Source organism: Camelina sativa, chromosome 19 (assembly GCF_030686135.1).
Source record: "Camelina sativa cultivar CO46 ecotype springtype chromosome 19, ASM3068613v1".
NCBI classification, from domain to species: Eukaryota; Viridiplantae; Streptophyta; class Magnoliopsida; order Brassicales; family Brassicaceae; genus Camelina; species Camelina sativa.
In genome coordinates, this window is record NC_141898.1 from 1546037 (window position 1) to 1567505 (window position 21469).

General features: G+C 34.1%; 3 protein-coding genes across 4 annotated transcripts; all 3 read right to left on the bottom strand.

Moving 5' to 3' along the window:
* Positions 1 to 1261: 1261 nt before the first annotated feature.
* On the bottom strand, positions 1262 to 3250 carry LOC104764041 (NAC domain-containing protein 46). Its single transcript, XM_087502995.1, has 3 exons — positions 2677 to 3250; positions 2310 to 2590; positions 1262 to 2071 (listed from the first exon to the last, which is right to left on the bottom strand). Exons 1-3 carry the CDS (start codon positions 2873 to 2875, stop codon positions 1529 to 1531), a joined length of 1023 nt encoding a protein of 340 aa, XP_087359121.1. The 5' UTR covers positions 2876 to 3250; the 3' UTR covers positions 1262 to 1528.
* A 5997-nt stretch (positions 3251 to 9247) lies between these two features.
* LOC104764042 (NAC transcription factor 47) lies at positions 9248 to 11265 on the bottom strand. Of its 2 annotated transcripts, XM_087502994.1 has the most exons (4): positions 10662 to 11004; positions 10218 to 10567; positions 9764 to 10036; positions 9248 to 9681 (listed from the first exon to the last, which is right to left on the bottom strand). In XM_087502994.1, the coding sequence occupies exons 1-4, from the start codon at positions 10828 to 10830 to the stop codon at positions 9625 to 9627; spliced, it is 849 nt and encodes a 282-aa protein (XP_087359120.1). In that variant the 5' UTR covers positions 10831 to 11004; the 3' UTR covers positions 9248 to 9624. The 2 variants fall into 2 exon arrangements, with proteins under 2 accessions (XP_087359120.1, XP_010485778.2); XM_010487476.2 differs by having other exon boundaries at positions 9248 to 10036; positions 10662 to 11265.
* Positions 11266 to 17986: 6721 nt separating this feature from the next.
* LOC104764043 (apyrase 1) lies at positions 17987 to 21417 on the bottom strand. The gene is made up of 9 exons (XM_010487477.3): positions 20641 to 21417; positions 20070 to 20198; positions 19904 to 19960; positions 19732 to 19824; positions 19345 to 19550; positions 19124 to 19215; positions 18805 to 19022; positions 18502 to 18691; positions 17987 to 18351 (listed from the first exon to the last, which is right to left on the bottom strand). Exons 1-9 carry the CDS (start codon positions 20956 to 20958, stop codon positions 18239 to 18241), a joined length of 1416 nt encoding a protein of 471 aa, XP_010485779.1. The 5' UTR covers positions 20959 to 21417; the 3' UTR covers positions 17987 to 18238.
* Positions 21418 to 21469: the final 52 nt, after the last annotated feature.

Genomic DNA, 21469 nt, shown 5'->3' on the forward strand with positions numbered 1-21469 from the left:
ATTTATACACCGATAGAAAAATAAAAATAAAGACTCATTAATATGGGAGAGGGGAAATTTGGTAATATTAATTACTACTTATCCGCCGTAAAATGTTACTGTACTAATTTATTGAATCGTAATGATTGTGCTCGCTCAATTTTTCGTTAAGTGTTTTGGGGTTGGTGCAGTTCTGTAAAGAATATTTATAGTTGTCGTTGTAAACGTACAAAGAACATATGTAGTACAACAATATAAACCTACGAATAAGTTTGCAGCTGCTGCTTCGGGTCCAAATTAAAAGTAAGTATAAAGGTTCTTTTAACCAAACAAAAAAATGTTTAAAAAGTTTAACTCCTAATATATATGTCTATACACACCAAAATTCAACATTTTTTTGTGAATTCTTAAGTTGATATATACTACTATATTTTTAAGTAAGAAAACGTAAAGGATCTGGAGTGTAATAACTAAGTTCCTTAAGACAGAAGACTTAGGGATCTGGAGTTTGTTTTTACAAGAAACCCATCATTAATCACTGTCCTAACTTGGCATCTTTCTAAATAAACTAAATTATTAGCCATATGAAAAAGGCTTATATGATGCCCAGATTCAAGGAACAATTCACATGCTTCGTGAGCTGTGTTTTTCTCTCAGTTTATCCAGATTCTATAGGTCCATATTTGATATTTTCCCCCTACATTGTATGTTCTGAAAATGAGAACTTATTTCGTCCCATTCTCCTTCACCCAAATAACAACATAACAGGCCTATATGGGAATGTCTCATATAGTTGTTGTTCGAGAAGTAATTTGCATTACGATTGTAAACATTATTTGCATAATCTAAAACTTAAGTAACGGTGGTTAGTAAAATGCAAAATGTCTGGTTGCTTGAGATTTTACTAACGAACCATATTATAAGCTTGTGGACTAGTACGCATATATGAGTTGATAACCGGAAAAGACCGACATTAAAAAAAGAGTTTGATACATAAATGACAAAAGATTCACTAATTGTTGATCTTGACCAAGAATCGGTGACCATTAAAGTATACAAATTATTCATGTCTTCTAATCTATTATCTAACTAATGAAGCTTAAATGAGAACTATATAATGAAGCTTAAATGAGAACTATATATCCGGTGTGGTTATACTTGACGGCTCAACGATTGAAACATTAAGATTGTGTCCATGTATATGAGTGCTGATATGCTTGTAGTCATGTACATATGTATCAGCATCACTACGAAAATTAAGTAAAAATTAGGCATTGAAACATTAAGATTGTAAACATAATTTGCATAATCTAAAAATTTATATATGTATATATTATATATGTACAAGTTAATCACAAAGAAGCATAACCCCAATGACATCCCCCAAACTAAAATCTAAGTAACCAATCATCTAACTTAAGTCCAATGCCTAAGAAACCTAATAATCTTCTTATGTATATATATACGAACTAATTACACGATTAAAAACCCTACACAAGTAATCAGTGCCACTCTTCAATCATAATTAATAAATAACCTTCTCCCAATTTTATTTAGTATATAAGTCTTCCCAGAAGATCAAGTCATCAAGATCATCACACGCTGACTTGCTACCATCCATCATTGCCCCATCGGTTGCCGGATTCATCATAAGAGGATAAGAAGATATCTCCGGCGTCGCAGTTGTGTTCACATCAGAACTTAAACCGGTTTCTTGAGACGCACTCACAAGAGAATGCTCCAACTTGATCATACCCTTATTATTAGTGCCCGAACCTGCCCCGTACCCCGAATCAGATCTGAAATTTTGGACAGAGTGGTAAGGGAAATTGAGGGTTTGGGTAGGGAGGTAAGTGTTGTTGACTAGTGCGGTTGAAGGATGGTGGAGGACGGGTTTGAGGTCGTGGCTGGCACCGGAGAAGCTTGGGCCGGGTTGACTCAAGAAACCTGGATCTATGAGAGGAGGGAGAGATGAGAAGTCTAAGAGATGATCAATGTTGTCAAGAGAATCAATCCTTGAGAGTTGGTTTGGGGTGTTAATAGTAGTAGTAGGAGCGTTCTTGTGAAAAACCCTACACACCACCCATTCATCCTATAACCACAACAAAGCAAAGAAAAAAAAGAGAGAGTTAATATTAGATTGCTAACTAATTAATTAAGATCCTAATTGAATTTTATATTTTGAATTAAATCTTGAACTAAGACGTATAAAAATGAATAACTACACGATAAACATTTCCACACCAAACAAAAACTTCTATGCATCAAACTCGAATCTATTTTATTGAACCGACCGAATCAATATTTCGCAAAAAAATGTTTTGACATACCCTTGCAGTTTTGGGAAGGTTATGATAGGAATATTTGCCATCAAGACGATATTCATGCATAACCCAATTGGTCTTTTCACCTTTAGGAGCTCTTCCTTTATAGAACACAAGTGTTTTCTTCATCCCAACAAGACACCCTTTGCCTCTAAAGATCTCCTTGTCCTTCCCGGTCGCCTTCCAATAACCGGACACAGTGGCACGGTTCGTCCTCATCCCGGTAGGATACTTCCGATCCCTCTGGCAGAAAAAGTAAAACTCCTTCTCCCCCATCTTTGCAATCTCTGCACTCAAAATCAATAATCAGAATCTTGATGGATGATCTTCTTTGAAACGGTCAAAATAATTAAAAGATCTTGATTTGACTTACTTGGTAGATCCCATGGCTCGTTCTTGTTGAGGTCGGCTTGACCGATCGCCGCCGCGGTGAATCGGATGTTGAAGACCTTCTCTTTAAGGTAGTGAGTTATAATCTCTTCATCAGTTGGGTGAAACCGAAACCCTGGAGGCAAATCCACAACCTCCTGATCTCCTCCTTGATTCACAACTACACTGCCTTCTTCCACCATCTATCTTTATGTATGTTTAATCAAGAACAAGAAAAAGAAAAAAAAACCTTGATGGATTTCAAGAAAACAAGAATTTTTATTTGAGGAAATTTAAGGTTTATCGATCGAGGGGTATGTGTTTATAGCAGATGCACGTAGGCGCTGAAGAAAGAAAGAAACAGAAGCAAAGGTTTGAGAATTTTGAGGAACTATGCAGTTAAAGGAAATGAAAATAAAAGTATGTGAAGGTAGAAAAAAATGTCTTTTATATAGAAGGAAGATAAGAATTAAGAAAGAAAGAAAAAGAAATCAATAATTGTTTCTTTTTCTTCTAGTATTCATTTTTTTTTTGTTCTCTCTCTCTGTATTTTTTGGTGATGTAGCAGAGACACGTATGCTCTAAGCAATTTCCTTACTTGTTGAAAAAGCCCGCACAATTTAGAAAACACTTATCTTAATTACTATTTGTATGAAATTTAGAGCAATTAGCAATTTAATATAGAGATGTTAGGTCTACATACAGTTTTACATTAATGTTATTGAATTTTATTTATTTTGTAATCCTAAAAGAAAAATAATTTATTTTTAGTGGATTACTGAAACATGTACTTTTACAAAAGAATATTTTGCTATATACTGTATATAATATATTGTAACAATTCATGTATTGGGATGCCCATGGAATGATGAAATTTTCCACAAAAAAAAAATAGATCCATATACACGTCTGTCGAATGATTTTATGGTTAAAATTGTATTGTTACAACATCTCATAGGACTATGTCAGTAAAGTCCTCTTATGGCTTCCTTAGCGACCCACCAAAAAAAAATGGCTTCGAACCTTCGATAGCCACATGACATGCATCTACCTTTTGAAAATAACCTCTTTTGGAAAGAAAATAAAGAGTCGTGTGGCAGAAAAAACCTTTGAAAGAAAATATACCACTCAAAAAAGTGTTAAAAGGTTTGGCTTCTCTTCGTATTATATATGTGGACCCATATTATTGAAAAAGATGTTCCTTTTTTTTTCGTTGATATGTGTTGTCCTGCTAAAAGTAATTCCTAATAAGAAGAATCTCAAAACATATTGTATGGTGTAATGTTTGTATTATTATATGAGCTTATGAAGATTTCAAGTTTCTATGAAGATGATAAGTTTCTATGAAGATTTGTATACGAGAGTAAAAACGAATACGTCGATCACATAATTTGAGGATTGTAGTATAATAGTATATGACTGAGAGTGCTCCTTTCGGATTATTTATTTGAGCATGGTTTTCCAATTAAAAAGAAAATACAAAATAGGTGATCTCGATTTTGCAATTTACTTTTTGAAATTTGTATTGTGATCTAGTTTATGAATTTGGAATCGGTTCAGTTTTCTTTTAAGCATCAAACTAACTGTATATAAGATAAACTAAACTGATTTTTTTTTTTTTTTTTTCAAATTAGATTATGGGTTTGGTGTCCTATCGTCGACTCAATCAACTTAATGTATAACATTATGTGTTTGTACTTTGTACTTTGATTAGATGTTTTTCGAACGATTTTTCGTATATTAGTAATTTAGCAACAATTAAAATGGAAAAAGAAAGAGGGACGAAAATACTACTTACTATATGATGAGTAAAATACTAGTTAATTTTTGTGCCAATAAAGCTAGTTGGATTTTAATATGAGGAAAAAAACAATTCTATGAGTGCTGCTATATATATTATCTTTGAAAAGTTTCAACTATATGACATCTAATCTCCAACTAACTTAACTGTCTAATTGTCTTTATTCTCCCCCATTACATTGCATTATCAGGATTATTACATATTCAAACACGCAGTATATATTACTAGTATTACTTAGTTAAATCATTTTCTAAGCTGCACATAAATTCACATATATGCTTTTCATTCTACAAGAATAACAAAACTATCGAATAATAACAATTTTAATAGTATTTCCGATATGAAATTATTAAAGTCAATAGTACTCGCAACAACTCACCGACTTAATTAAATTTTCAAACAACTAATAAACTCCTTGGTTTTAATTACTAGTTAAGTGCAACCTCGATTTTGACTGTTCGTATTATTAGTGACCGTCGACTCTTTCATCTTCTTTTTTTCTTCGTTACCGATCGACTTCCAAAACAAATTCTGGTATCATCAACCTATGGTATTATTGTATTATATCGCACGAATAATAATATATAACGGAAACTGGATAAGAATAACTTATCAGATAACAAAATTGACAATACAATAATATACTGTGGACCGCAAGTTATGGAATATAATTAGGGGCTTAATTAAATTATAAATCTAGGAAAGAACTTTTCTTACATATACTGTTATGTATCCTTGAAATTTCTCATATATTGTATTAATTTGTATAAATGTCCGTATTTTAAAATGTTTTGGCGCGTGGACCCCATTATATAGTAGAAGAAGAATAAAATAAGAAAAAATATAAATAAAATGTAAGCTGCTGTTAAAAAATAAAATTACAAAAATGAAAACTTAAGAAGGTTGACTTTTTGCTTCCAAAGGCAAAAAGACTTCAAAGCAAAGGGAGCCGCATCATTTTGGTGACGGCATCTGACGTAGACTATGACATCATCTACTCCCTTATTGGGTCACATGTGGCCCCAGCCCAGGCCTTTTAACTGTCAATAACACTCACTGTCTATCCTCGACGAGTCCTCTTCCATCATCTTTTGTGTTGAAATTATTTTGTAGTGGAAATAGATATAAAAAACTTACACGATAAAAAAAAAAAAAAAAAAAAAAAAAAACAATATCACTATTTAATTTCTTCTCGTCAAAAACTGTCGTATTATTATGATCAGAAATAAAAACTTGATCATGATAATAATTATGATGTCATTCAACCATTCTCAATGTCATGGCTACCACCACTAGTCCTCAGTCATGCCGTGAGTAATATACACAGAAATTTAAATACTAGTGTAGCCTTCGGAATCAAGTGGGTCGTCGACTTATTATATATACAATATAGCTAAATAAAATATAGACTTCAATTATTTATCTTTTATAGATTATTTCAAGTTAGGATATAAATTTCAGTTGCAGCTGCAAACAGTTTAGGATATAAATTTCTTTATTACTATTTAGCTATTGGCAAGTTATTGCCCTAACCTAAGCATAACTATTGGATTTTTTTCTTCTTCTTCTTCTTTCAAATTGCTTACGAAGTACGAACATGCTATTTGCCTATTTGGATTTACATTCAAATTGGGGCAGTTTTTGTATCCAAACAATTATCTAAGTTATTAACAGTATACCAAAATAATCGATAGAGACTAAGAAAAAGGAGACATCATAATTCATTGGAAGCTTTTTTTTTCTTTTTTTCTTTTTTTATTAAATTGTAACTGCGGTCATGACGGTCAAATCTATCTGCGATCTAGACCGCTCTATTTTTGGGTAGACTACAGACCGTTGCGGACCAATTCTATATGTATGCAAAAATGGTCTGTAGTTGATCCACATCGGTCTTGTCTCTGCTTTATTTGGACTGCACCACTGCGAATTACATTTGCTAAATAATAAATAAAAACTGGTCCAGTTGAAGATAAATTTGTCCATCCCAACTGCAATAACCATTCACATCCTATATTTTTTGGCTTTCAGAAGTGGTATAATTTAATCAGATGGACTTCTCAATATAGCTAATAAAATAAATCAATCAAATCTCTAGTTTTGGACACTTGTATACCCACTGGTGTATATTATAATGTCATTTAAAGTTTAGAAAATAATAACGATTGTATGGCCGGCTCGCGTCACCTCGATATTCAAGATAATATTTTTAATCAGCCTAGATATAATGACTTATTTGATTTTCTTTTCTATTAAAGTCGTTTTCTACAAATTAGAAAGCGAATTTGCTTAACATAGAAGAATCGAACCATGGACTGCCCTCAAATTTTGTGTTGTCGACACACTATCCAGAATATACCTTGTAAACTAATCATTTAGTATATATTATAGTATATATAAACGCATCTAATTATTCATATTTTACCGTATGCAGCGGCACCCACACCCACCACCAAATAATGTATGTGTGATTTCTATATTACATATCTTATGGTTTCTTAATCAGTGTGAACTTGCATATGCTATTTTTTCAACCAACATGTGGTATGGTGTCCGTAAGCATAGTTTCGTTTTCTTTTGTCTGTATATATGATTTCCTAACATGAAAAAAAAAGAAGGTGAAAAAGAAAACACAAAACAAAGAATTAGCTGATGATGGCAGTAATAGAGCCACTATTCACGTCACCACGTGATTTGCGTCTCATTCTTGATTTTTTTAAGCACCTATATACATAAAAGATTCAAATTAAGTCAGTCTTTTCGTTTTATTAAGGATATTAACGAATCCAAGTCCTCGAGATGCCTTAAAAGTTAAAAAACAATCTATACAGATTAAGCTTATATATATATATATATATATATATATATGTTAGAAACGAGTATTAATGAATCCAAGTCCTCAAGGTTCGGAGAAATTGCATTAAACCTTGATTTTAAAAAAGTCTTACCCCACGTCGTTAAACTATCCAAGATGACAATCATATTTACGATAATTCCAATGTTGGTATACGTTGTTTCGTGACCGTTCCCTTTGTATGTGTTAGCAGAACTTTTGCTGGATCCAGGTTTAGTAGATGAGACATAACTTTTAATAATATATAAATTAAGACTTACGATAAAAGAAAGTTTTAGTATTGGCATAGTATAATTCTTGAATGTTTCAAACCATTATCATCATATATAAGAAAACTGCTGGCATAACCAAATTTGTGAATCGTATGAGGATAAAAGAAACGTTGTGTTGTGAAAGTAACCCCTAAGATTCTATTCATAAAAAATGAATGTGCTTAGCTGTTACTATATATGATGTAGATGTATTTTGGGGCTGCTATATATTCTACCGTAGAATTCTTCTAATACGTGTCTAAATGATCCCGCAATAATGCAGGAAAGAAAAGAAACACAAACTCTAGCTTCACTAACAAGCCTTGGCAGTCATTTACCAAGAAATCACTTCTCATGTACTACCTACTTCTGGGGTAATTTTTTTTTTTTGAATAAAATATAAATTAATTTGCAAAAACAAAAGTTTTTACATCAAGTGCAGTATTTATTTAAACTTTTTAATAAAACGTATGCTCAAAGTAACAAAAAAAAAAAAAAGAAGAAAAAGTAATAAAACGATATATAGCCGACTTGTTCTAACCTCAATGTTATAACACCGCTTCAACCACAACGCCGTTCGATTGTTTGCATAGCTAGTGCCAAGAAAAATACTCCACATATATATACAAGCCTTTGATGCTAATAAATGGGCCTTTTATGCCTCTTTATTTATTCACACTTGTGAATTTACCACGATGATACAGATTTTGAAAAGCCGAATGTAAACGATGATTCACTGTTGAAAGACTTGTACTACTAGATCGGGATTATGATTTAAAGAGAGCAAAACAGAGGACTTTTATTGAGATAGTCAAAGATCACTGAGTTTATAAGATATCCTGCTTTAAACCGACCTACTAATTACAGAATGACGTATGCTCAAATCGACTATTTAACTTAGTGCTAGAATTGAATTGTTTCCAGACTCCTGCTCCATGTTGCTTGTTTGTTTCTCCATACTTGTCCCTCAATATTTATAGCTGATGAGACGTCTCACCCTCATACCTCAAGATCAATGTGGTACCGCTTTAGGGCAAAGTTGGTGATCGCCTCTTTGCAGGCTGTCGTTTAATGGACTGTCCGTTTTTACTGAGCCTTCTAGAAACTTTGTCGACCCGATAAGAATGATCTGGTCAGTCAACGATTCTGAGAGTTAGGTTGACTATTCGAGAATGGGCTAGGTTGGAGGCATGTTAAGGCAGGGTGAAACCCATATCCAACATTCACCGATTACGACAAAAGCAAAAAACAACGATGATTCACCAATTAGTTGTGTGCAAGTAATTACGAAGATGATGATCTTTCAAGCTAAGGGATATACGTACGAAAGAGAGACAAATGGAATTATAGTCTCGACGTGGATTTACGATACCGCAATCATGAACCGTCCAGAAGAATTACATACACTAATCTTTTATTATAGAAAATGATGGTTGTGATATCAGTATTAATCAACGGGGATGAGGACGAGTACGAGGACGAGGAGGAGGAGGAGGACGAGCACGAGCTATTTAAAACGATTTTGGCGATTTTTCATTCAATATTTCTTAAAAATGTACTTAACATTAAAAAAGAGAGGTGTTCATACTCAACATGCGTGTCCATATATGTTAGAGTCAATAATCTCGGAAATTTCTGGAAAGCTATTAAAATAGTTCGATAAGAACCGAAATGCAAAAAAATAACAAACTAATTCAGTACTTTTTAATACAAGGTTGTATTTGATTATATGATCAAACAATTCAACATCAACTACTGTTGTTATTCTATAAAAATCTTTCCTTTCCCCCCCCCCCCCCCACAATAGTTTGGTAAATTTCTAAACATATATAGACTCCTATGATTTTTTTGCAATCATTTATATATCGAACGGTCCCTAATCCGTCATTAGGTTTTCAAATTAAAATCCTCTCTAGCGGCCGTGATAATGACTGTGAGAACTCATCAAGAGTTCCTGATTCAGGAAACTAGACTGTGGAATCATACTATGATCCAGTTGATCTATACTATTATTGTAATTATAGTAGTTCATCATCTTCTTAGAAGTGTTCATCGTTTCTTCCGCAAAATCCAGTCTCTCTCTTTTGCTTCCGATCCCGCTTGTATCTGAAGTAGGAGAGCTCAGCTGTGGTAACTTTTGATCCAAGTAATGGTTTCCGTAGATGTCAGGATTAGAGAAATTACCGACCATGAAAGAAAAATCTGATTCGGTACGAATTTCAGGGGTTTCGCTTAGAAAATTTGTGAGGAACGTAAAATCTGTAGCGTCTAGTAAGTTAGAGAAAGAAGACTTCTGACGTTTAAGGGGTTGTTGTTCGTTTTGCAAAAAGGTTCCGCGGTCTACGAATGGTTCGTTTTCAATTTCCTCTTGTTCTTGATTGCTTGTGACTGATGCAACATCAGGTGATGACACTGAAGAGTGTGATTTCTTGTATATCCGGCAAAGAACCCAATCATCCAGCTGCAGGAAACAAGGATATATAAACTTCATTAGAGAGTATTGGGGTAAAAATAATAAAACAATCAAATTGAAACAACAAAGAGACAAAACAATGGTTAAATCAATATATTCCGGTTTATGCATTCCGGTTAAAATAGTTGGCGATACCAAAAAAAGAAAAAAACTTTAGCAAAAAACTTACCCTCATCGAATATTCTTTAGATTTTAAATTTCTATCTCCCAAATTATTGACTTGGCTACTAGAGGAGTTGATGATTCTTTTGGGGGATAAAGATTCGGCAAGACGATACTCATGCATGATCCAGTTGGTTTTAACACCTTTTGGAGGCTTTCCTCTATAAAACACAAGAGCTTTTTTTATACCAATGTTTTCATGAGATCCTTGACCATTTGATACCGCGATTAGTTTATCCGTTCCGGTTGCTTTCCAATAGCCAGACGCAGCCGCTCTGTTTGGTCTTGCTCCGTTAGGATATTTCCTATCCCTCGGACTGAAAAAATACCATTCTTTCTCTCCAAACGGAGCCTTAGCTGATACAAATCAAACAACATGTTAATTATAACACTAAATACAAAATATAAAATGAAATACACGTAGACAAAAAGAAGAGTGTATATATAATACCTGGTAAGTCCCATGGATCGGATTTGTAAATATCGACATCGGCGATGATGGAAAGTGGAACCGGGGAAGAGGAGACTTTCTTCCTTAGGTAATGGAGAATGAGTTCTTCATCTGTTGGATGAAATCGAAAGCCGGGTGGTAAGCTCGATCTTGGATCCTTGCTTATCATTGTTTCTTTGAGTGATAATTTAAAAATCTTATATGAATAGAAAAATCTTGATCGATAAGTAAGAAAAACAAAGGAGAAAGATTGTTTTTTTTTTTGGGTGAGGACCAAAGAGAAAAAAAGGAACTGAGCAAAGATTGAAATTTTTCGTAGAGCAGGTTGCGATGGCAATTTATGGTGTGTAGATTTTTGTCGTGTAGTACTTGTTTGTATTTAAAAAAAATGAGACTAAAAATTTGAATGAAAATACAGAATATTAATTTCTGTAAAGTAAACCGAGAGAAAAAAAAAATCTGAAATTAATGTGAAAATAGTCGAAAAAGTTAAATAAAATCAGTTAGGATTGATTTCTTTAACTAAATAAAATATAGATTTTTTAATTTTTAGAACTTTATGGAGAGAAACTAACAAATGTATAACGTCATAGATATCGAACTCAAGCATGTTTTACGAACAGAAGAAACTGGATAAATACTAATATTTTACTTAAAATTTTGGTCGTTTGTACACGTAGTCTAAATCTTCTCCTAAATATATTAAATGTATCATATATTCATATCTGTCTAATTAGATGTAAAGACTTGATTATTTATACATTTAAAATAAAAATTGCTAACAATGAATTCAAATTGGATTTTTTTACGGATTGAATCCGAAAATTTGAGTGCATATTTTTCGTATAATTATGAGAAATGGTCCCCAGTCTTTCCAACAAAATAAGCTAATTAGTATGAACACAAAAGTTCCGTTTTTAAATAGTTAAAATAATTATGGAATTGTTTATTCGTGTCATTTGTATTGAGTGTGAATAATTGAACAAGTTTTGTTAGAGAAGTGGACCCAAATGAGACAGCTGTGTCCTCTGGGATGACATCTGATTGGTTACTTTTACTTTTGTCCTAACCATATCCACGTAAGCCCAGATGCGGCTGATGACGCAAGCATCATACACTAGTCTTCTAGTTAATACTTAATAGAATCCTTTTCTCAGAGTTAAAACAAATAATTTGTAATGAACAAATTATAATGAACGTATTGCATATTGATATACTTGTATAGTTTGTACAATCTGTAGAATAAGATCGTGAGACTGTAAATATCACTTCCTTTGAATTATGCATCTTTAGTTTTAGTAAATAAATTAGTATCGATAAAACAATAAAACCATAACTTTTCTTTTTTTTTGGACAAACAGTAAAACTATAACGTATTAAGTGCGATGCTGGTTGCTTTCTCTGATAGTCTGATTCATGAATTTTTCCAGTTTTGTTAGGTTAATTGAATTTTCCCTATTTTCCTAACATAGATAGCAATTACATGATTCATAAATGGTGAAATTAGGTAGTATCTACAAAAATAGAAATCAAACATATGAAAGAGATTTTCTTCTTCCCTCAAATATATAAACTAAATGGATAAGAACAGCTTTAAGATGAAAACAACCTTTACACAATTCTCTTTCTTTCTTTCTTCATATGAATTCATCATCGTTGGCTTAAAAACATACAACGTTCTGCAGACGTTCAATAATTATGTAACTAAAACTACCTAAAAAAGAAAAGAAAAAAATGCATTGAATTGCGGATGTACAATTCTTATAAAGTTGGAATGATAAAATAAACAACCCGGTCGAGATGTGATTGGATTAAATGAGATAAGAACTAACACAAAACGTTCCACTGATAAAAACAAACGTAATCTTTGACCAGTACCACTCTCTATACCATGTGTAAAGGCTACAACAGTTCGATAATTTGTTGACAAAGAAGAAAGACCAATAATGCTGATTTAGTGTTATAAAACGTACGTGTTTTGTCTAATGAAGCAAGTATTAAACTAATCTTAATTTTGATATGTTTCTTGGTGGGATGCAAAACAAGTTTTAAACATTGTTTCTTAGAAAAGAGCAAACGTGGAATCATAAACACCCACATGATCTATTTTACGTTTTTCTTTAACACGTACTTAGTACTTAGTTAATTATTTGAATTATGTTATTAAACATACATAATTCAGATAAAGCTCTTTTATTCAAAGATAGTGACATGCCACATTGGCATTCACACACACACGCAAACCACACGCTAAGCCAAATGCCCTCCAAAATACCCTTGATTTTGATTTTTCAAATTTTAAATACGTGGCAGTTATTTTTTTTTCCAGCTAATTTATATTTCGGTATAATAGTGCGCAATCAATTAAACCAATAATAATTGAACCTTAGTTCACCGTATATATAAAGATACTTCATATATAAAGCTTTTTCTTTTCAGAAGAAAAATAAAGTGGCTGTCAATTACTATAATTTACCTGAATAACTTGGGGTGGTTCATAACTATCTCAATAGATAACATTAAGCTAGCTTTTGAAAACATGAATAGATAATTTGACACCAGTAGTTAGGCGTTTAGCAATCTAGCATTATAATACTTCCTCTGTTCTTAATAATTTGATGTTTTAGAGATTTTTTTTATCTCTCAAAAATTGATTTTGTAAATATTTTTAATACTAGAAAAATAGGAAAGTGGAAAAGTAAAGAAAATGTCAGAAAAAAATAATCATCACATATACATAAGATGACTATAAAAAAAATCATCAAAAAAAGTAAATAATAAATTAATCTTTATCTTAATATGTGTGAAAAATCATAAACATCAAATTATTAGGGACAGAAAGAGTATAAGATAATATTTAAAAGTAATATAGAAATAAGTCTACCTACTCACTATCAATTGATTTTATGTAAGTTGAAAGTCTATAAAATATATCATCGTATAATGGGGTATATATTTAAATAAAAAATATTTTGATAAAGATATAAGCAAGGCACTTGTAAGAGAAACCTATTACGGAAAAAAAAAGTAATTGTAATGTACATGTTACGCGCAAGCCTTTGCCTCTTGGACGGTTCTGGTTAGGTAACAAGTCTTTCAAAAACAGTATCAATTATAGAATGATTCACAATTAATTGATCAAATGTGACTTTTTTGTTTGTTTGGTTTGTATGAAATGAAGTTTGTCATACGCTAGTAGTAATGTAGTTAAACAAAAATTTCAAAGTTACTAATAAAACCCAAAAGTCTCCCTCATATTATTAGTCAGAGGTTTTTCAGGTCTCACGGAAATCTCCCTGTTGGAAATCAAAGCCCTTTAGCCCTTGTCAAGCCTCTACTTCGTTTTTGAAGTGTCTTCCACAAGTCTTTCATAAACAGCATCAATTTTCAAACACTTTGCAATAAATTGATCAAATGTGACTTTTTGTTTGGTTTGTATGAAATGGAGTTTTTTCTTAGGCTAGTAGTAATGTAGTTAAACAAAAATTTCAAAGTTACTAATAAACCCCAAAAGTCTCCCTCATATACATATAGTATTAAAATATTTAAAACCCACCAATTAAAACATCGTAGTAAATTAAGAAGCACGGAAAATTATATAGTCAACGTGCCAGCAACCACACGTGTGACTTTTGATTTGTCTATATGTCAACAATTTTACACCTAGCTAGAATTTATAGGTGAGCATGTTAATTTTAATACGCTTATAATCGTTGTCGAATAGGAAAATCATACTGTATGGATAGTTTGAATAACTTGAAAAAATATATAACTATGTTAAACGTTAATGCTACAATGACGAATAGTGCTGATTTGAAAAGAAAAAAATATATATACACCAGACGAGTTATTTGAATATAGACCAGCACATATACATATACGCCGCTCAATATTAATTATAGAACATTTAATATTGTTCGGATGTTCAAGAAGTTCTCTCTGTCAACATTCGAACTTATTTAATGATATATTTTGCATGTATTATATTTTTTTTCCTATATTCTTGTTTGGTAAGAAGTTGAATAAGCTAATAAAATAAATTTGATAAATCAAATATCAATTGACAAGATGTATATATATTATGAGTATTTGAATTGGTCGAGAACTCTATACTACGAAATCTGAATGCTTGCACCAAGATGAAAAGAAATAGAGGGGAATAGACGTGATAAATGAAACAAATACGAGTGTGCGTATAGATGACTTGTTATAAAGTCTAAGCTGTATAAGGAATATAATAAGGAGAAGTAGAGACGGTTGTAGAAAATTTGGAAAACGCCAAAACCTAAAGAAACTTGATAATAAGACAAACCGTAAAAGATATAGCATATGCCAAAAGAATGAAGTAAGTCCACACTCCTGATAAAAAAATGTTTGATATTATCCACTTGAATGTAACTGTTTTTTTTTTTAATTGAAAAACAGAACATGATACAGAATGATATATGGATAAATGTCATTGCATGATTTATCAAATTTGGTTCGTACCTAGCTAGATATGTAATGGGTTCAAATCTACGATCGACGATTAATGATTTGTAATGTTCTTTCTCTCATTTTACACATATTAAATTCTACTAAATTTCTTGATATTTCTCTTAATTGACATCCTTTTCTTCCTTTTTTCCCTTAAGTCTCTTTATATTTTTGAGGTAGCTTTTTTTTTGGTTTCTGGAATGATGGGTACTAACTTAGCTCAATAGTGGGTCTCTTTACGTAATTCAGGAATGGTATTTTGTACTTTTAGCACTTATTTCCTCCTCTTTCTCTATCTTTCTCTGCTTTATAAAGATAAAGATATGAAATATTATACACATAAATATGGGGTATGGATCCTTCTATTAAGAAAATATCTAGCAAAATGATAGATTTTTGTTCATCTCCTCATCAATAAGTGTGGTCTTGGTGTGGCTAGATACAATGAACGCTTACTTGTTCTACTCAAATTTGAATACCCACTTGTCAAGCTTGCAACTACTCACCAATCAACATCTTCTACTTTAAACTTCTCCAAGACAAATATTGTTTCTTTTTCTCTACCCTAAGTTTTACATGTATATTAAAGAAAAGAGAAACCTCTTTGACATGTTATAATTGGCCATGCACAGTCTACAATGGATATGTTGAAATAATCGAACCTTCGATATGCAAGCTAATTAATAAGCTGTGCAATCAAATCTGTTTAATTCCGTGTGTTAGAAGCAAATATCCGATTGAAGTTTACATGAATGTTATATTATTTATAATAAATATTGTTAATGACTTTAATGTGTAACATTGGTCTTCAAAGTCAAGTTGGTGACATGAGATTAGAATGGGTGGGCGTGTAAACGGTCATAAATCAAAAGTAGTTCAGTTTATATGATGACAAGGCAACTCATCGAACTAACGTATAAGTTCCAATCTATTATAATACCTTTGACTGGTCAATGCCAATCTCCAAGTCTTTATGCACACACACTTATCTTCGACGTTTTCTTTCTTTTCTTTTGATCGACAAAAATAGTTTCCAACATAGAACTCAAGGGAAAACATATTCGCCTACATTGGGAATTTATCGGGATTTTTTGATATAGACTACACATGGGGGATGTGTCTTCGTTCTCATAATCTTTTTTCTCTCCCAGACACGATAATCGAAGACCTCGCACAACAACTCTTCTCCTCTGACGCCAGTAAAGGAAATCTTTGCCGGCGTCGGAACTTAACCCGAATCTCTAATCCTTGTTCTCGCTCTCGTAGTCTAAGCTTTCTTTTCGTCTTTTTAAACTTTTATTCCCCTTTTATCTCTTTTTAACTCTCCCCACCAACATGCATTCAATAGTCAATCTACAACCCAAAGAGAGCAGATGCTGGTCGGAGTTCTCCAACTCCTTACCGCTGTAAAAATCGTCCTCGGAGATGCTATATGAAACCCCAATTCCTGTCAGATCTGGTTTTCTGAGCCACCAAGAGAAGCTTTCAAACCAGGTTATTTCGATGGCAGAAACAGATCCTCATCCATCAGATGCGCCTTGCCTGGTGGAGACGTCGATGGCGCACGACGACTTCCTCTTGTTAGTATCGTTTTCCTGTACCGGAGATTTCAAGCTCCCAGGGTTCTTTTCAAAAGCCTCAAGCCCCGATTCAACCCTCCAACCACCTTCCCTCCCTTCATCGGAGATGTTCAAGCCCCTGAATCAGACATCCGCTCAACCCGGCCACTGCGTGAACCCTACTCTGCCCCCGACTGCGAAACTAGGTTTTCAGCTGTTGGGCCCAATTTTCCTCGGCCCGTTAAGGTTCTTAAGCCCGTTACCAAAAGATTATCTTCTTCGATCCTCCCCTGTGTTTATCCAGGTTTGAGCGGAACTCAAATCCCTTCCACTCTAGTCAATATGTGTGTAGATTTATGGAACCTTTTGTTCGAAAACTGCATTTGGAAAGTAAACCACCATTATTGCTAGCTTGGTTAGGGATTGTTGTAGGAAACCTGTTTTTAGATCGAATTATTGATTCTGCTCTTGAAGAAAGCATGAATGAACTCGGCATTATGATCCAGACCATATGGCGCTGTGATTACCGATGTATCTTCAAGCCCCCTTCTTCACCATCCCATATGCTTATAGAGACCTTTAATCTGCAATTTATCAACTTATTGAAGTATCCCCTAAAAACCTGAAGTTTAGTGGCATTATGACCCCATCTCAATGGAGTGGGAGTTACCACTCAAGCTATCAGAGTTCTTCACTGAAGCATATCACCATCATTACCACCTGGGCTACAACCCACCGAATCCTTGCCAAGGCATTGCTCCTGCTTCTGCCCCTCTCCTCGAAGAGCTATTTGGCCCTGATTCACCTTTCAACGTCACAAAGTCGTATGACCGTGACTACTTTGTCAGCTATCGGATTTTTCGATGTTGATCAATCTTGCAACCATGACCTCACATGTCTCAGCTTGGTTCTTAGCGACTGCCTCATAGTTCCCTTGGATTATTGTTTGATGCTCTTTATCTTCTTGTTTATGACTTTGGAGAAAGTATACCTTTGTAACCTTATTTACCCTTTGAACTCTGGAATTTCAATTCCTTTCATTTGTATTGTTTCTATTTGAATGAATGGAAATGTATCTTTGTCCTAAAAAAAAAAAAAAAAAAAAAAAACTACACATGGGGAAATATTATATCATGGTTACTAAATAAATCAATCAATCCAATCTCCAATTATTGTAGGTTTGAAATAAGACACAGATGGAAGATTCTTAATGGACAAACACTACAATCTCAAATTGGAAGATAAGTGTGTGTGCATAAAGAGTTGCAAAAATAAAAATAAACGCCTCAATAAGGAAAATATTTTATAAGCAAGAAACAGAGGACACGTAAGCTGTTTTAGATTACAAAATAAAAATTAGGTATATTAAGAATCGAAACTCTTTTCTCTAGATGATTATTGTAACAAAAATCGATAGTAAAGGAACTAATTAAGGATTATGATAATAACAAAATTTCGAGGTAGGAAAAATAGCTTGGGGGAGATTTTGGGAGAAATCAAAAGAATATGGGGGTTTTGTGCAAATACCCAAAATTGGCTTCCTCATGGTGAGGATACTGCTTCTATGGCGCTTCCTAGTGGCCAAGCAGCTTCCACGGCGTAATCTCCGTATTTCACCTTCTTCACTAACGTTATTGTCTGTGATGGCTTCAATCCTGTTTTGTGGAATAAATTATGGAATATCAAATACGTTTCAAGTAGGAGTTCTCAAATTGGTGATTTCTAACGTAATTTCACCATGGCTTCCAATGATAATGATACATCACTGAACTATCAGAATCCAACAACAGGAATGTGTAACTTACCGAATCCATCCACGAGAAGAGTGTATTGGTAAACAAGATCCAAGCACAAGTAAGGAAGATTATCTTCCTCCACATGTGGGAATTTCGATTTCCCTTCTTCCATTCTCATGTTACAAGCTTTGTTGGCCGCTTTCTCAAAGTCAAGTGGTCGAACCTCAGCCACAGGTTGCTTTGGGTCAACAAAACCAGCCTGTCATCATCGTTTATGTTATTTTCCATGATGGCTCAAAAACTAGTGGTCCAATAATATGATGTTATGCAAGTGCTTAAATAAAGTCAAATAAAAGACGATTAAAATATTACCTCTGCAGCTCGATCAAAGAAAAATGATGCAACAAACATTTTCTTTTGGCCACCACCGCCTCCACCATTCCATACTCCACCAAAAGTGCATTTCATGTGTGTACACAGTGAATCATTGACTTTGAGTGCGTTAATAGCTACTCGCCGGCATTCATCTAGACTTGCACCAGATGAAGAAGCGGTGGCTTTGAACCCTTTTCCTCCATATTTATAAGTACCTGAAATGAATCACTAAGTTTAAAGTGCAATCCGATATGTGCTAGAGCTACAACATATATCTCACATGTTTAATAGTTCTAGGGTTCTAGCTTTCACTTACCAGTGTAGCCGGTCACGATGCAGGGGTTGTTAGAGCCCTCAGAAACTTTCAAAATCTCAGCTCGGGCAGCAAGTAACCCGTAATGTAGGTAGCTACAAATAGCAAGACGATAAGATATTGCATTAAAGTTAAAGGATAAATCAAACGCAGGGTTATGCATAGCATGTCAAATAGAACAAAAGTAGATCAAATTAGTACACAAGAAATGACAGTTACCCAACCTATGAACATAGAGGAAATACTTCCGTCCCTTTAGATACATTTCTCTGACATAAGAATCCTCGCCTTCTAATGGTTTTGGTGCACTTGCAGCATCTTCCTCTGATATAGCATATGCCATTTGAACCGACCCCCCTCCAAGATCAACCACTCCAACTGTATCTGAGTACGGCTTTCCCAAAGTCCTTAGCAAGTAGTTAATTGTCACCTTAAGAATGAAAGTTTTGTTACGTTAAGATAAAACAAGAATCAAGGGTAAAAAGACTTGAGTGATCTATACGGACACACAACAAAATACAGGCACAAAAGTCTAACTGTACTACATAACAGAATGAAAAAACAAACTGGATATAACAATACATGAATTTTTGGAAAGACCTTCAACATACCCACTGATAAGACCCTTCCTGAGTTCCATCCAGAACAGTCACTGCATTTGCCTCAGTCTTAAGCCTGCTTCTATCTTTCAGGAGCTCCCTAACCTTAAAACAAAATTATATTTTAGTATAAAAGCTAGATAAGCAGGCACATGTTCTAAGAAATCATATACACAAAAATTACCGCTTGCAAAATGTTTTCAGAAGCTTTGTGACCCAAAGCCCTCAAACCTGCAGTTGCCTAGAAATGATGTAATGCAAAACAGTGAAACTGATTAACATACAAATTGAACGACGACATTGATTGATAGCTCTGATTGTATTTGTGTGAAAGGAAATCATTGCCATACCCCAACTCTGACAGGAGTCTTCGGACGCAACTCACGGGGAACGGAAGCTTCTGCTTTGTCAAGAAGAGATACCAAAGAGTTCGCTGATTGCCGAGGATCATTAGGATATGCACTCAAACCCGGTTTTAGCTGAAACAGAATAAAAGTTCAGACACAAAAAGAGTGAGATAAAATGACAACAAAGTGCATAAAACATTGCAGTACAATGAAACAATAAACAGAGGGAATCTAATCCCATTCCTTTTTAAGCTTCATATTTACAGGAGTGAAGAGGTTTTAAGCCAATTTTGGAACTGGAAGACCCAAGATATAAGTTTCACACTAGTTCATAATGTGATAAAAGTATAGAAACAGAGCCCAAGCAGGTTTCCAAAACCAACAACAGAAACTTAGCTAAGACTATTCTATCATTGATTACAAAGTAGAAATAGGAATCAAATATCACGAACAGCTTAAGATCAATCTAGCATTGCCAGCGAAAGGTCGTTCTTGTGCCATTATCCGAAAAAAGCGAAACTTAGGCATAATATCTCCAACATGCTAAACTATCAAAACGAAAGAAGAGCAATACCTGTAAGAAGAGCTCGAGCTCATTCTCCAAAGGAACGAGATCCAAATTCTGATCGAAACAATAAACATGCACACGGCTTCCAGAACTTCCAGCATCGAAAATCACAGCGTAATTTTTGGGGCCCCTCGAATTCGAACCTCCTTCGTGGCTTTTCATCGTGTACTCAATGACAGAGACGGACGTCGACGACCCCGGCATTAACAAAAGCACAAGAGCGATCAACACAATGGGAATCGAAATCACAAGTAGAACACCTCGATGCCGATGGATCTTATCGGCAAGAGATTCGTGCCGTCCGATCGCTCGCTTCGCCGTCATTTTCCCTCCGTCGATAGAGAGAAGACCTTGATGAGAGTCGGAAGTAGGAGAATGGTTACCGGACAATCCGGTGGCTAGTCCTGACTCCAATAGCTCAGAAGCGGAAGGAGAACGGTAACGGATCTTGTTTCCGGTGGCGGAGGACGCCGATGTCTTCAAGGACTGCGACGGATCCTTTAACGGATCCAGATCGGCGATTGATAGCAAGTTGCGGTTGCTTACCGGGTTGATGATCCTTTGCTTCGATTCAAATTCTGCCACACAGATCTGAATCGGAGAATTTGCGTGAACGACGATATGAACCAAAACAAAGACGTTACGTCGTTATATGATTTAAAGATTACGGAAGAGAAGACAATTGGGTAACATCCACGAAAAGCTGATTTTAAGTGTAAAGTTTAAGACAAAATGTTAAAATAGGTTAGGCGAATTAGAGAGCTAAATAAATTTATTTCGGTTTGAGAAAATAAACCGGAAATTGAAACCAAACCAAACAAATTAGAGGAATGAA

Bases quoted from the DNA above. Each gene is read 5' to 3' on its own strand.
- LOC104764042 (XM_010487476.2), bottom strand. From the start codon at position 10,830: ATGATAAGCAAGGATCCAAGATCGAGCTTACCACCCGGCTTTCGATTT. The intron at 10,568-10,661 runs GTATTATATATA...GATTTGTATCAG, and splicing joins CGATCCATGGGACTTACCAG to CTAAGGCTCCGTTTGGAGAG. The intron at 10,037-10,217 runs GTAAGTTTTTTG...TGTTTCCTGCAG, and splicing joins CTAAAGAATATTCGATGAGG to CTGGATGATTGGGTTCTTTG.
- LOC104764043 (XM_010487477.3), bottom strand. From the start codon at position 20,958: ATGACGGCGAAGCGAGCGATCGGACGGCACGAATCTCTTGCCGATAAG. The intron at 19,023-19,123 runs GTAAGTGAAAGC...GATTCATTTCAG, and splicing joins CATCGTGACCGGCTACACTG to GTACTTATAAATATGGAGGA. The intron at 18,352-18,501 runs GTAAGTTACACA...TCCACAAAACAG, and splicing joins TCTTCTCGTGGATGGATTCG to GATTGAAGCCATCACAGACA.
- LOC104764041 (XM_087502995.1), bottom strand. From the start codon at position 2,875: ATGGTGGAAGAAGGCAGTGTAGTTGTGAATCAAGGAGGAGATCAGGAG. The intron at 2,591-2,676 runs GTAAGTCAAATC...TTTTGAGTGCAG, and splicing joins CGAGCCATGGGATCTACCAA to AGATTGCAAAGATGGGGGAG. The intron at 2,072-2,309 runs GTATGTCAAAAC...TTGTGGTTATAG, and splicing joins ACCTTCCCAAAACTGCAAGG to GATGAATGGGTGGTGTGTAG.